Source organism: Ammodytes marinus (assembly GCF_949987685.1).
Source record: "Ammodytes marinus genome assembly, chromosome: 21".
Lineage (NCBI taxonomy): Eukaryota > Metazoa > Chordata > Actinopteri > Uranoscopiformes > Ammodytidae > Ammodytes > Ammodytes marinus.
In genome coordinates, this window is record NC_137225.1 from 17,506,156 (window position 1) to 17,521,649 (window position 15,494).

A 15,494-nucleotide genomic window follows, 5' to 3' on the forward strand; every position below is an offset into this window, starting at 1 on the left:
TCAGGCTGTCTTTGTTATTTCTGCTTGGGTGGGTGGAGAGAAGGACTGTGTGTTTGTGTGTGTGTGTGTGTGTGTGTGTGTGGTGGGTGTTTGTGTGTGTTTGGTGTAGGCATGGTTGCCACTCTAAAAAAAGACTTGCATGTAGATATGTGTTTCCGATAGGGGATCTGTTGTACATACATGCGCATTTTCCACCTCACCTTTCTGTTTTAAGAACTGACTCATCACCCGCACAATATCTGCCGTATATGAGATACAGATGTTTGTCTCTGTTTTCATGTATTTGTCTGTATTTGAAGTGTATGGTATTTGTGTCTCAGTTACAGAAAACTGGCATTGAAGTGGCATCCAGACAAGAACCCAGACAACAAGGATGAAGCAGAGAAAAAGTTCAAAGAGCTGTCAGAGGCATATGAAGTGCTCTCAGATGGTAAGCTTGTTGTGCAAAGGGAGACAAATATGTTTTAGGGCTGAGTATATGGACACTCATGTTTTAATGAACGTCTAAGAAGGGTGTTTAATATATTGTTTCCATTATGTACCAGTGTGATATATTTAGGTTAAGAACTACAAATATCCTCCTATCATGGTTTCCGACAAGAAGCCTGTTTTTTCTTTAGTTTTTTTTTTAACAAAAGTAGCCCGAGATGTGTTAACACATGCAGTCCTATAGATACTTTTCTTGTAGTAAAATTCTGCTTTAAATCCAGAATTACCTGATTATAAAACATGTTGACCAAACTGTTGGGCAATTCATTCAAACTTGAAATGCATGTCAATTTAATTAATTTAATTTCATGCATCAAATGTGCAAAGCAGGTTGAACATTTCTACTGTCATGCTTCCTTCGTCTCCACTTAGGAAGTAATTACCAGAACAATACTGTTTATGTTAGAGTGGACAGTCTGGGATTCAGATGTAGGTTGGAGAAAACAGTAGAAGCCTTGAACTTTTTTATTTATTAGTCGCAGTGACTGTATGTACTTGAGGGTGTAGGTTTTACTTTCTGTTTGTTATCTGATGTCCCAAACGCTTCTCAGTTCTCAGTTTTGTGTCCACTACTGATATCTTTTAGTTTTGTTTTCGCCTACTGTATAAACAGGAGCTTTGTACAGTTTGTGTTCCCAGCAAATAAATCCAAATTCCTATTGTGAAACAGAAGCATTAAATGTATAAAACCCATGTGATGTGATGTGGAAATGTTGCAAACATTCTAAAACTGGACTGTTCTATTTCTCTTGGTGTGTTTTAATTGTCTCTACCTTTTTTATATTGTCTAAATTCTACTCTTCCCGCAACAGAAAACAAAAGGAATACTTATGACCGATATGGCAAAGAAGGCCTTTCATCGGGAGGAGGAGGAGGAGGAGGAGGAGGTAAGGAGATGACTATTTATATCAGTGTCATGGAGAAGATTAATATGACTTCAGTTGTGATATGCAGATGGTTAAACATGAGGAGATTAAATGAAGGCTTTGATTTGAGTCTCTGTGAACATTCAGTCATTAGTATTAACGTATTAACGTTTATTCATCCATATTTAGTACAGCAGCAGCGTGGTACTGCATTGGTATTCTTTCTTGTGATAATTCTGCTTGTGATAAATAGCTGTATTGTTTGTGGGCTTTATTCTTGTTCATTGTTTTTCGCAGGAGGCCATTACAATCACTTTGGCGGTGGCGGCTTCACATTCCGTAATCCCGACGACGTTTTCAGGGAATTCTTTGGCGGCAGAGATCCATTTGCAGATTTTTTCGGTGAGTCCATAATGTGTTTTGCAGAGGCACTGATAGGATTTCTTGTTTTTTTTTAAAGAGCGGGAAGAAAACAGGGACTGAAGAGAGTCTGAGAGTGGGGAACACTCAACGGCTATTTATAACTGCATACTTTTTTATCTGGTCAGAAATATAAACAGATCACCTGGAAAGCCTCAAGAGAGACAGGAGAGAAAAGAGAATGTCCTGTTGGATTTAAACAATATTAAACATTGATATTTCATATTTCCTCATTAGTTTGATGGTTAGCTGTCCGCGAGCAGCCCCCGCTGTGTGGAAACGTGGGAGACAGAGCATTAGACACAGGAATCCTTCTGCAAAGCCCGGTGCTAATCCCCCACAGCACTATATTATGCATCTCCAATAAACTAAGCGCTGTTCACCTCGGGAGGGCATCCGCCACTCAATGTCACATGTTGGAATACACGGATGTTGACCCCAGTTCATGCAGTCTTCATCTATTAACCAGGGTTTAGAGCTCTTAATGTAATCCATCTTCCTGTTTTAGTAAAATTGAAGATATTTTTTCTTGAAAAATTTGAAAATAATTGGGTTTTACACTGAAGAATGAATGTAGTTGTTATTGGCAGCCCTACATCTTAATTTATATGTTTCACGCCATCATTTTTACCCATTTGTGACAGCTGTGGACATCATTTTGCATCCACTTTTTACCTATTGGTTTCAAAGCAGCCTCTTAATATTCTTGTCACATACTAATCTCTTTCGTCTACCTCTTCTCTCTATTTACCCTCAGAAAAGCAAACTGATTGGCAGCTTGTTGGTTTTTATGTATACAGTAACCCTTGAAAGCTGTTGTACTACTGGCTAAGGTAATGTACTGTTGGACAGTGGCTGTTCATTTGTCATGACAGCACCTCTTGGTGCCTGGTAGTTGATTGTCAGTAGTTGTGTAGTTCAGTTGTAGGAGTTGAGTCCCTGTCCTGGGTTGTCTGTGGTTCAGCAAAAGGCTGATTAGAAGGCATGTGCAGTTCACCCCGTGTAGCTCTAAATATGGAGTTCAGACGCAGGCGGAGGATGGATTTGTGCTTCTACTTCACTCAACTGGAATGCTTTCAAAAATAGCTTCCGTATTAAAACAAAAGCAGATGTAATAACTGTGTGTGTGTGTGTGTGTGTGTGTGTGTGTGTGTGTGTGTGTGTGTGTGTGTGTGTGTGTGTGTGTGTGTGTGTGTGTGTGTGTGTGTGTGTGTGTGTGTGTGTGTGTGTGTGTGTGTGTGTGTGTGTGTGTGTGTGTGTGTGTGTGTGTGTGTGTGTGTGTGTGTGTGTGTGTGTGTGTGTGTGTGTCCGTGTCCGTGTCCGCCCTGTGTGTCTCCATGTGTTGGAGCACATGTAAAACGTGGTACTATCCCAGCACTCAAGTGTGGGTGTTCATCATGGAGTTATTGAAAAACTGTAATCTAATATAGCAGTTATTAGAGGTTGCGCTGAAAGGGGGATGGGTACTGAATTAGAACTTGGAAGGAAAGTCAAATCATCTTATCAGATTGTGTAATAAACTGCCTTTAATACCCTGACATGTGTTACTGTTGCATTTCTTAACATGGATAAGAAGAAGTAGGGAAGTGCAGCTGTTGCTGTTTACTCTTTTCAGTACACAAGGACTGTTTAAAAAAAGCCAAACCGTAAAGCTGTCTGCACCGTCGCGCAGTCAAGTTCTATTTTGACTGGGGACTAACTTTATTGTGCTTGAACGGCGCGCAACAGGATATGTGAAAACAATATCCATCTTGTCAAGTTTATCTCGGCTCTATATTAAGTGTTCTTCCCTGGATAGATAGATTTATGTAAAGAACCGATTTGGTTTTCCTGACTTTCCCCAAGATGGCAGCCAGATAAAGAGGGTTCAGATATGTGTTTTTTAAACCCTGTCCAGCAGCTTGTCTCGCTGAGCAGCAGCTGGTCCTGTGGATCTGTCACTCACCCACCTCAGTGGCCAGCAGACTGGGGGTGGTGTGTGTGTGTGGGGGGTGGGGGTGGGGTGGGGGGGAGGTTGCGCTGTTGAGACAAATACAGAATCACATGGTGACGAGTTCTTAGTTGTCTGCCAAGAACAGCACCCACTCATTTCTCAAATAGACAAGCTGGAGAAACCAGCAGACTGTTTTAAGAAACTTTTAGCCGCAAACTGCAGAAATATAAAAGGGTTAGTTCCTTTTTGTATAGCTTGTAGCTATCGGATTACGTTTTCCTCAGCCTTACCACTTTATAGTGTACATGCACAATTTGAAAACCCACTAACAGTGCTTATATAGGTGTGGCACATTCTTCACTGATATAATCTCAGTCTTTGAGTTTGACAGGTATTTTTTGAAATTCTCTCAGCGCCAACTGTGAGAGCCTTAACTTTTCACTCACTTGTCTATTCGTGTACTCTGATAGACAAGACTCAAATCCAGTGTTTGAAGCAGTTTTCTCAGCCTTTAAATCTCATCTTTCTTCAACTGATGTCTGCTGTCGTACAGCTTCATGAGAGCCGAGCTGTCTCCTCTAATGTCTCCTTAGGCAAATAGACAGTAATGCAGTTTCAACAGTGGTCAGGTGATACTTTTATTTTAAGCTTTCTGTCAGAAGGAACAAGTGGAGCTTTCTTGTCACTGCCTCAATATATTCAAGGTTGAAGGAGGAGTCTTCTTTCAGCAATTGGTGCCAGTGATCCAGCCTTATCCTGTTGGGGTGACCCAGATTGGCAGTGTGTAATTAGTAGCAAGTCCGCAGGGCTTTTGGATGAGAATGAGTGGTTTAAGGCTGAGACTGTTCCAAAAACTACAAACTAAACCTCTGACGGCCACTGCAGCTTTTCTTTTAAATCAGGTCCTCAAAACAGCCTTAATTCTGCTCCAATTAATATTTTTATATTAAAGATGGATGCTGTTATGTGAGAGGGGTCGCTCATTGTCATACTGAAAAAAAACTATAATAAAAAGTTTTCATCCGAATCTGTAGTTCCACTTAGATTTACAGAGTGTTGAAGCGCTTTCAGCTCATTGTTTTGGCCCAATACTCTGGATAAAAATGTTTGCTCCGTATCTGCTGAATATGCAAAAACTTAAGAAAATTCTTCATATCAACATAAAAGTCATTTCAGTGTGTTAAAAGTTTGTTGCTGCTGTTCCCAAGTGACCAAAACAATTAATTCATTATTGCAGGATTATATATTTTTTAAGAACTGCAACTCAAAATGAACTTTGCTTAAAATGTTTCTCGTCACAAATCTCTAATTTATTCTATGTTTCCCTCCCCAGCTGATGACCCCTTTGATGATTTCTTTGGACAAGGTCGCAGTCGCCAGAGAGGCGCAAGCCGAGGCAGGATGGGTGGATCGCTCTTTGGTTTCGGGAGCTTCCCAGCGTTTGGTAACAGCTACTCAGGGTTTGATTCAGGTACATACGTCCATCCCAACATGTTCTGGACTCATCATTATTTCATGATGATTTTCTATCTGAACTGAGTTTTGTTTGTGGATGTGTGCTCTTTAGTAGGCTTTAGTAACTCATTTGGAGACATGGGCGGAGGAGGGTTCACTCAGTTCTCCTCTTCGTCGTTTGGTGGCGGCGGCAGTGGAGGAGGAGGAGGAGGAGGAGGCGGAGGAGGAATGGGTAACTTCAGATCTGTGTCGACCTCCACCAAGTTCATCAATGGCAGAAAAATTACCACAAAACGGTACTTACCAATGCTTTTAAAGGAATATTTCAACCTTTTTTGTGAAATACACCTATTTGCTGCCTTGCTTTAGAGTAAGATGGATACCACTCTAGCTACAGCTATGAGCCAGTTCGCTTAGCTTAGCATAAAGACTAGACACGGGAGAGAAGTGCTAGTGTTGCTTTATCCACTTAAACTGAAGTTAAAGTGTTAAAATGCCGTGTTGTGTTTTAACAATGGTTGTTGCAGGACTGTTTCTTGAGTGGATTCAGTAACTTGGAGAGTGAGTCTCTCCTGGTAGTCTGGCATTACCCTTAAGGCTGTTACATACTCCGCGAGAAGAAAGAACAAAGTTCTCGGTGACAGAGCTGCGAGAAGTTCTTTCTGGTCTGACATTACATACTTCACGAGAACTCAACTGCCTAACTACTCACCGCGGCATTGTTACCATGGTAATTGACTCAGTAGCGCCAGCTGATTTCACTTCGCTTTCCTCATTGACTTCAGACTGACCAATCACACAATAGTTCTCGGACAAGCTGCGAGAAGAAAGTTCGGCCCGGGTGATGTGTCGAGAACAAGCTGCGAGAACAGCTAAACAAGAGCTGAGAGAAGAAAATGACGTCATTTTCTTCTCTCAGCTCTGTCACCGAGAACTTTGTTCTTTCTTCTCGCGGAGTATGTAACAGCCTTTACAGTCACAACAAGACTTCAGGAATTTACTACATGCTGTTAAGAAGCCCAGCACATAACTTCCAGTATCACTGCAGCCTGTGGTTGTGGCACTACACTTTTCATACAGTTTAAGCTTATTGTCTGCTAGCTATAGCTCTTTATTGATCATAAAGACATGCGTGTGGTATCTATCTTCTCATCTAACTCTTTGAAAGAAAAATGTCAAGCTAATTCTAAATGTATCAGCCAGACTTCCTTATCTCTGAATAGCATTTCCTGCCCTTATCGTGTTTGTTCCAGGATCGTGGAGAACGGCCAGGAGCGAGTGGAAGTGGAGGAGGACGGTCAGTTAAAATCCCTTACAGTTAATGGTAAGGAGCAGCTCCTAAGACTGGATAACAAGTAATTATCTCGCCACAACAATTGATCAACACACGAGGCAAAACTAACCCAGTGACTGTTTGCCACCGCCGGTTGGTCCCTCCTCTCTCTGTCCTCCTGCATCTCATTCCCAAAGAACAATTTTCTCATTTTAGCTTTAGCTGCAAAGGAGGCGAGAGAGACGTTCTCAGTATTTTTATATTTGTATTTATTGCATTACTATTGGGGAACACCTTGCTGGAAATCTTTCTTTTGTTTGTTTGTTTACTACAATTACTGAATTGTACTTTTTTATTTCTGCCTAATGAGCAAAACTGGGGTACGTGATGTATAACATTTCCTTTGGGGTGGATATTGTCTTTCTTATTGTGGCAGGAATACAAGAAGCTGTACATTTAGACTTACTCATGCCATTTTTGCTCATTTTTCATTTGACCAATTTAACATGTGAATGAAAACATGTGAAAGAGCTTAACCACTTTGCCCTTATGTATTTTAACTTGAACTTCACCTCGCTAACCTGTTAACTGTTGCCATGTTCACTTGTGTGTGTAATATGAATGACATAGAAAATTAATAAATTAACAATTATAATGTGCATTTTATTTTATTACTACCACATTTGTTTGTGTATTTTAAAAGTAACCACAGTGTGTTTCATTTGTTTGTGCATGGTTTGCTGATTCCAGGAGGCTGCTTTGTAGTTAACACTTGTCAGCAAGTCAAACCATGAACCTAGACCGCACAATGCCTAACGCTGGTACCGGACAGACAGGGGACTTCTCATTCTTTGTAAAAAAAAAAAAAAAAAAAAAAAAAAAGAGGAAAGCCAAATAAAGAGTTCAGATTTGGTCAATAAACTTCCATCTTGTGGAATGTCGTTGAAAAAGTTGCCGCAGTCACCTGGTGTCTTGTGTGATGTTTCTTCTTTTTGCTTGAGTGACTTTTTTACTGGCTCTCTCACTCCTGTGTGTGTGTGTGTGTGTGTGTGTGTGTGTGTGTGTGTGTGTGTGTGTGTGTGTGTGTGTGTGTGTGTGTGTGTGTGTGTGTGTGTGTGTGTGTGTGTGTGTGTGTGTGTGTGTGTGTGTGTGTGTGTGTGTGTGTGTGTGTGTGTGTGTGTGTGTGTGTGTGTGTGTGTGTGTGTGTGTGTGTGTGTGTGTGTGTGTGTGTGTGTGTGTGTGTGTGTGTGCGCGCGTGTGCGCGTGTGCTTGTGTGTGTGTGCTTTTGCCTGACCACATCTTAAACCTGCTTCACACAAAACTGCAATAAAAGAAAACCACAGCTGCTGCCATTATTTTAACCTACTAATCCGTCTCAGTTTAGGTGACTCATTTTAGGGCATGGTCATGGACGCTTTTACTAAAAACCAACCAGTTCATTGTTCTTCTGAGATGTCAAAAGGAAACCCTGGCCTTATTTTTTCAGAAAAGATAACAAGGTGTGTTCTTTCTTAATGTGTGGTAGGTATTTTTCACCTCTGCGCACCAGGTGTGACACCCATTTCCCCGGGCTCCCTCATTTCTCTTTACACCCCTCCCATCCGGACATATTTATGAGCTTGTTAAAGTGCTGATAGTGCACCTCTTTTGAATACGCCCTGAAACAGAACCTGGGCTCTACAGAGACACTGAGACTAACTAGAGACCCAATTTATCTGCAAAACAACCCTCTTCTAGCTGGGAAAATCCTTAATTTGTATTCAACCATAGATAGTATATAACTTGAGTGGATAAAGGTCTTCTTGTTTGTTGGTACTAACACTATGTCCCATTAAACATAAGAATGATAGCTTCGAGGATTCAAATTCAAATTGAGTGGTGCGTATGATTGCAGCTGTGCTCCGAGGTCACTGTGTACAGAGAAGAGAGTGTGTGTTTCTTGAGGAATGCGCTCTGGGCTAGTTTATTTACACAAGCCTCACTGCATGTTTTTCAGAGAGACAAGTCAGGAGTGTGGAAACAGAAGAGGGGCAGGATGAGACCTTTTAGTCTGTGACTGATAAATCGTGATTAATTCAACATTCTTGAATTTTACAGAGTGTTGCCCGTGTGGGTGTGCTGGTGCTGTGAAGGCCATGACTACCACTACGGCTCTTGTTTATTTCCTTTCAATGTCTACTTCACCACAGTGCTGATTGAAGAGGCATTTGCGCCTGCGCAGTCTTGTTGCTAGGTGACACTGCAACCCTGCGCCAATCTCTTCTTAAATGTCCTGCATGATTTCGTTCTCTATCTCAATCCGTCTGTAAAAGTGATGATACAATCAATTATATTTAAATGCACATAGGGATAACTACATCAACTAGCAGTATAGCAATGACAAAAAAGGCAATATCTTAAACATTTTAGGAGCTTCATCTTATGATCCACACAATTATAGCTGTCTTATTTTCATCTTTTGACCAATAGCCTATTTAACTTTCTGCAGGCTGTTAAAAGAAAATTCACGTTAAAAGAATTACATTTTAATTCTTACACTAGTAATACTATTTATTGTGCAATAGCGCCCTCTCCTGGATCAGTAGCCTAGTTTATCTAATCTACCACAAGTTATAGCCTAGTAGGCCTATATGCTAATAATAACAACGCATTTTGGCACTTGTGTTAGCCTATTTATAAGGAACTGAAGTTCACATCATTTGGGGACTTTAAACAGGATGCAGGCTATACATGTAGAGGCCTTCGAGTCAGTCAGTTTGCTTAGGCTATATGTGCGTTACAATTTGAGCCCCGTTTTTTCTTTTTTGGCCTAGATAGCCTATTTGTTTAGCCTACATTTTGGCAAATTAACACCATTACAAGTACACCGAGTACACTTTTGCAAAGATATATCGATATAGAATCACAGATTTACTTTGATACTAAAGAAAACCCTTAAACGTGATTATTATTTCTCAACTTTTATAAATAGGAACTAGGAGCTTAGGCTATTGGACGTCGGAGACAAGGATAGGTTTACCTCTGGGAGTGAGTGACGCTGAATCAGAAAGCATGTAGGCTAGATTTATGATGTCTGTGTGTTCAGATTTAAGTTATGACCCCGAGAATGAGGTTGATATTTTAATTGCCTCAATTAGTTCAAACTGCTGTTGATAACTATTATTTTATCTGAATCATTTTAAAAAAAAGCTGGTGATATACAACTACACTATTTTGACAGGGGAAATAGAAAGCTTAGCTTATTATTTTTGTCAAGATTTTTTTCCCCTACCTGGGCAATCATCTCAGACCCACTTCATCTCTCTGACTCCATGTAGGGGTATAGGGCCCCTAGCCTCACTGCTTTAGAAAACGTGTAAATTCCATGAAACAATGTAGGCCTATCCTAAGTAAAATCATTAGTCTTTAGTTGTAGTCGAATGTTAGTTCTAAATGAATTAGACTAATTATTTGCAAGAGAAAAGAAGAATTGCTATTTACCAGACATGAATCTGAAGTTAGACCCTCATGTAGCCACTAGATGTCACTCTTTGTATACAAAAAACACAGCATGACGACATATGGCTGAAAGATAATGTCTATGACAGGAAAAACAAATATTGAGGAAACCAGACATGTATGGAGAGGATACGTGGAGCAACACGTGCCATAGCCTACTCACATGAACATGCATCTCAATTAAATAATTCATACTTGAAGTGATATCATATGTTTTAATTGGTCATGATTAGATTGCCTGTGTAGTTCTTGTTCGAGTTAAAAAGTCCTGCAGCCTCTTCTCTGGCGTCCATTCCTGTAAGACACACAACACTGTGTAATTTCCTGTTCCCCCCTATTTTATAAGAGATGGCTTCCTGTTGACAGAGCAGCATCCGGTTTTAACCTCCCAACACCCTACCACCCACCCAGCACCCTCGCTCCGCTCCCTCCCTGCACCTTGTCTGCTTGACAGCTTAGCGAGAAAAATTGAATGGGCCCCGGAGCCGCCGTCCACTTTATGAATGATGGCGAAGATAAGCTGCCAGCCTGTCTTTGGCCGTGTGTCTGAACAAGGACACATACTGTAGCCTATCTATATATGCTCTCTGAAGTAAAGTCACAACAGCAGCACCCAACCACATGGTGGACTGGACTGTTTTTAAAATAATCTGGCCCACGGTTATAGTTGTATAGTCATGTAGAGTTACAGTGATTTAGTTTAGGATGCTGCAAGTGAGGCTGCTTTTGGCTGCTGAACTACATTCAGTGTGTATCGGATAGATTTACAGATGCACACAGTATTGTTAAGACAAATGTCAGACACTCTTGGGAAAATATAGCTGCAAATAAAAGCATTACTCTGCTTCTTTTAAATCAAGTTCAGAATATTGAAAGACTGCCTTTATGAACATTTAGATATATTTCTATCATCATCTGTCTTTGATATTTTGCTTTTGTTAAAAATGAATTTGTTTATGGTGGACTATGGGGCTCGATAGTCAACCAGGTAACCCCCTACAAAAAGGTGCAAATATTGATCCTCAGGAGCTAAAGGATGCTTGAACAAAGCACACAAGCTCCGAGTCGCACACATGTGTTGGCTTAATCCAGCTGTCAACCTCAACTCGATAGGATCACCAGACGAATGCAGGTTGGGATTAGTTGTTATTTTTTTTCTTCCAAAGCCTGGATTGAGAACGAGTAGAGGGCACACTCGAGAGTAAATCCACCAATTGTCCCATTTCTCCATTGGGCTCTGGTCTCTCCTCTCCAGGGGTCAACGCTGGAGTGTTTTTTAGCTTTAAAAGCTGATTTGCAGAAATCCAAGTGACACAAATCGCCTGTCTGCGAGAATATAAAGGATATAGGGCGAGAACGAATCCCAATGTTCTACCTTAATATGCTCAAAAAGCTTTTGTGACAATGAAACAGACTTGGGTTCAGAGTGGAGGTCCTGCTGTAATAAGATGCCTATTCAAGTAGAATTGAAACAGTGATGTGTGTGTCTCTGGTAAAACCAACCCTCCGCCTCATCCTGAAAGCATTGAAAAGGAGCCCTCCCCCCCTTTTTAAATGTGCATCTTTCTCACATAAAGCACAGAAAAACACGTCCAAGGATAGTTTTTCACTACAGCCACAATCATATATGTGGGCTACTTTCTACATAAATGATTCAAATTACTTTTCTCTTTCTTTTCATCAAGGTTGTTCATGATCCCACAGGTACACACAGCAATGTGTCAAACAAATCTCTAATGACTTCTCACGTTGTTTAAGGCCAGACTATTACTTTACACACTGTGCCGGCAGATTTGTGAAATGCTGCTGTAGATCCTCCTCTAAATGGGACCAGGTTCGGTATGGCGAGCATCTGGCCCCCTTTTCTTCTCCTCTCCACTGCCTTAATTACACAACACAATGGCGATGAGATCTGCCTGTAATCTCGCAGCATAATAAGTCCCCCCACCACCACAGACACCCTCTACACACCCTGCCCGCCACTAATTCAATATAAATGTAAATGACCGAGAGAAAAGAATAACCAAATCTCATTTTATTTACATGACTAATCACAATAAAGTCAGGGAGATGAAATATATGGTCGGGCATTTGAAAAGGAAAGAGGTGGTGTGCGTCACCCTGGGGACTCTTTGAACATCTTGTTTTTATATCATCTTTGTTGGCTACATCAATATGCCCTTAATTTTTTATTTTTTTTTGCACTTGTGCTCAACTTGCCTTAATAGATGTGTGTATCTGTTTGCATTCACACACTGCCAAGGGCGTCACAAGGTAATATGTTTTTCCTTTCAGTTGACATTTTTCTCACTGCACATCTCATGTCGGTATGGTAGGCTGAAATTCAAAAACAGAGATAGAGAGACAGAGAGAGAGAGATAGAGAACAGAGATGGAGAGAGTGAACAGATTTAATGTTGGTTTGAACACCTCAGGCCATCCACCCAGACAGCTTGGATAGAGGGGGTTTTAGGTGTGATTCATGTTATTCCTGCTCTGCTCTGCCCATGCCTACAGACGTTGCAGCCGAAGAGCCCGCTGAGGAAGATTTCCGTCGGCGCAGACCCAACACACTTCCTGGTTTCAGCTCTCACCAGCGCTACCTGAGAAACTCCGCCCACAACCCGTCAGAGGAGGAGGAGGAACATGGCGGCTTCCAGAGCCTGGGACTAACGAGAGGTCCGCCCACTAACCCTCCTCCTGATTAATTACCAGCATCCACCAGAGCTCTCCTTTAAAGAGTTTGGAGTCTTGATAAGCGCAGCTAATTGCTCTGCTTTTGTGTGTGACGGCCGCAAAACAAAGGGCCCCCACGACGGAGAGTGGCGTGTTTGATTGGCACGTGTAAACACGGAGGACAGAGGTGTTCATTAGGCCAACTCTGTTCTACGCTCCAGAGGTCAGAGGTCGCCCCCCTGTTTTCCTTTGGCGGGGTCAGGAAGTTGCAACACAAAGCAGAGCAATTATCTGCAACACGCAGTCGCTGAATGTTTTATAGGAGCAGCTTTGTTTGTTAAAGGAGAACCTTTAGTTTACCCGCGCATGTTGCCTGCTGGGAAGCGGACAAAGGCCCTAATTCTCTTTCTGAGATAATGACACCAACTACTCATCCAGAGAGTGTGTTTTTAAAAATGATTGCCGGCTGAAAGTGTGTGGATAAACCTGCAGCACTTTCTACCAATTCACTCTTTTTAGAAAGTGTTTACAACCTGTAACAAATAGCTATATTAATACTTAATTAATGGTTTACTAAAAGGCTTTTAAGATACAAATCATTAATAAGGACAACATTTTGGTTGCCATTGGGAATTAGGTGCAGGCCATATGGACCACAATAACATAAATAAAAGTTATTAGCTTCAAGTATGTTTTTATTGAACATTTTCCTTCTCAGAATATCAAAGGAATATTGTCTTGTAAACCACACAGAACGTAGAATTTTGCTTTACCAAAAAGAAAATATTTTCTTATTTTTTTTTAAACGAAAGAGAAAAAAACACTAGACCAAAAAAAGGAAACTACCTTTAACATATGTTACAAAAGACATAATGACATTTCAGTACACAACAGTAATCCAACTAACAGCTAAATCTGTGAGATATTTGGTAAAATAAAACAACTCACAACAGCCTCATAACCCAAATAAATAACTGCCAATGAGCAGCAACAAACACAAATGTAGTCAAAGTAACTAACAGGAAAGATCCCTGACGTTGCGTTTATTAAATGAAGAGTTGAATATTACTTCTGTAAAATAAAATCTGAAGTAATTTTTATTTATGGCTTTTGTTTTATCCTACTGCATTTACTTTTTAGACACTTCATGGGAGTTGAGGGTCAACAAATAAATTATGAGTTTACAAAAGCATCATAACCAAAAGAATAGCAGTGAAATCAATGTAAAATCTTTACAGGTTATACCCCAATATTAAGGGGAATGGGACAACCACCAAACACAACCAAACTATGATAGATGCATGTTGATTAGATGGACATAATAGCACACAAGGACGGTCACAACCAAACATGAAAGGCTGTTTATTGCTAGGGAAATAGACTCCTGCCTTTATCAAATAAATATGAACATTTAGGAAATTAGGCCTATTTGCTTTCTTGCCGAGAGATTGATACCCAAATAAGCTGGTTAGCTACTTTAGACTAATGTTTCTTATTGTTTTACAGGACACACGGACACCAAGAGGAAGAAACATTGGCCAAAGGACGCTGAGTCCAAAAAGAAAAGGGCTCCTCGGCTCTTTCCTCGGTATGCAGGATTCGGCACCTTTTTTTAAACGCCCCCACACACAAACACACACACATACATACATACATAGAAATATATATTTATATATGGCAGGCAAGTGCCATCAATCATACGTGGCATTAGTTCATCCTTGCTATGTATGGGAGGCCCAACAACCCCACTGCTGCAGTGCAGAACCTAACCTCTGCCTGCTATTATCAGCCCAACGGTAGCCTGCAGAGACCTCACTTCCATGTTTTGTTTTGTCCGATATACTTTCTTTTTTATTTTATTTTTTTGAGATAAAGCTTCTTGCTGTAGCTGTATTTATTGTGGGTGGGCCCTAGCGGTGTACAGTGAGCATTCAGAACCTCAATTCGTCTCCTATGATTGGACTTTGTTTCTGGTTTTTACGTTGCACGTTTTTCCAGGAAAGTGTGCTTGTGAATGAGTGTGCCAGGAGAATTACGGTAGCAGCCGAGTTTGTGTTTAAGCGTGAAAATGACTTGCAGTAATAAGTCAGCAAAGGTCAACCTGTTCTGTGGAAGCTTTTTTTTAATAGTATAGAGACCAGGAGAGACATCTGCATAATCTGAGAGTAAAACAGAATAAAAGCATTGAGCAAGAGTATTTTTTGTAACAGAAATAGATAGATAGATTCCTCACTCCTCCATCATACATGAAAAGTGACTATCAACTCCCTGGAAGTAACACTCTTTAAGCACTACTCCCAAGGGGTGAAGAATAGCTATTAACCCCTCCCAATGTCAGTATGTTGTCTTTGTACTGAGTGGATTCAGAAACACGGTAACCTTCCATGGGTGTTTTTTTTGTAGAGGGTTTCTTAAACATGGTTCCCCTCATGTGATTCATCCTTGACGCGTTCTCATGATTACTGTAAGAAATGAGAAATGTTCATTTTTTATGGACTCCTACCAATAAATAAATACAAACGTGACCTTGTGTGTCGTCGACTTTGATTGCATCATATAGTATCTCACCGTATCTACTGTATTTACTTTTTAGACACTTTTATGAATCCGGAGAGGGAGTTTGTCACTCATGCAAATAGCAAAAGACACTTGGACGGTCAAGCCCTATAACTGCTGGGATAGAGAGCCTATGATGTTTATTGACACCAGATTTTTATTCAGAGCACAAACGGTACGGACAGGTAGCGGAGTGTGAGGAGATATTCACTGATTTGGACAAAAAGTGATTTTGATTACAAGTATTCTCTGACTCCACCTTTAAATGCTCTGTAAGACGAAAGGGGAACTGCAGTGTATTGTAATATCTCAACCACATTAACATTAGT

At 40.7% G+C, this 15,494-nt stretch overlaps 1 protein-coding gene across 2 annotated transcripts in view; it reads left to right on the forward strand.

Moving 5' to 3' along the window:
* Positions 1-15,081, forward strand: part of dnajb6b (DnaJ heat shock protein family (Hsp40) member B6b) — a 23,806-nt gene extending 8,725 nt beyond the window's left edge. Inside the window, exons 3-10 of one of the 2 annotated variants that reach the window (XM_080050209.1) lie at positions 321-430; positions 1,302-1,376; positions 1,653-1,757; positions 5,042-5,179; positions 5,276-5,459; positions 6,417-6,487; positions 12,451-12,612; positions 14,116-15,081. In XM_080050209.1, coding sequence (XP_079906335.1) covers positions 321-430; positions 1,302-1,376; positions 1,653-1,757; positions 5,042-5,179; positions 5,276-5,459; positions 6,417-6,487; positions 12,451-12,612; positions 14,116-14,225 — 955 coding nt within the window. In that variant the 3' untranslated portion in view covers positions 14,226-15,081. Of the gene's footprint in view, positions 1-320; positions 431-1,301; positions 1,377-1,650; positions 1,758-5,041; positions 5,180-5,275; positions 5,460-6,416; positions 6,488-12,450; positions 12,613-14,115 lie in introns of both variants that reach the window. The other variant, XM_080050210.1, reaches the window with a different exon arrangement.
* The last annotated feature ends 413 nt before the right edge of the window (positions 15,082-15,494 follow it).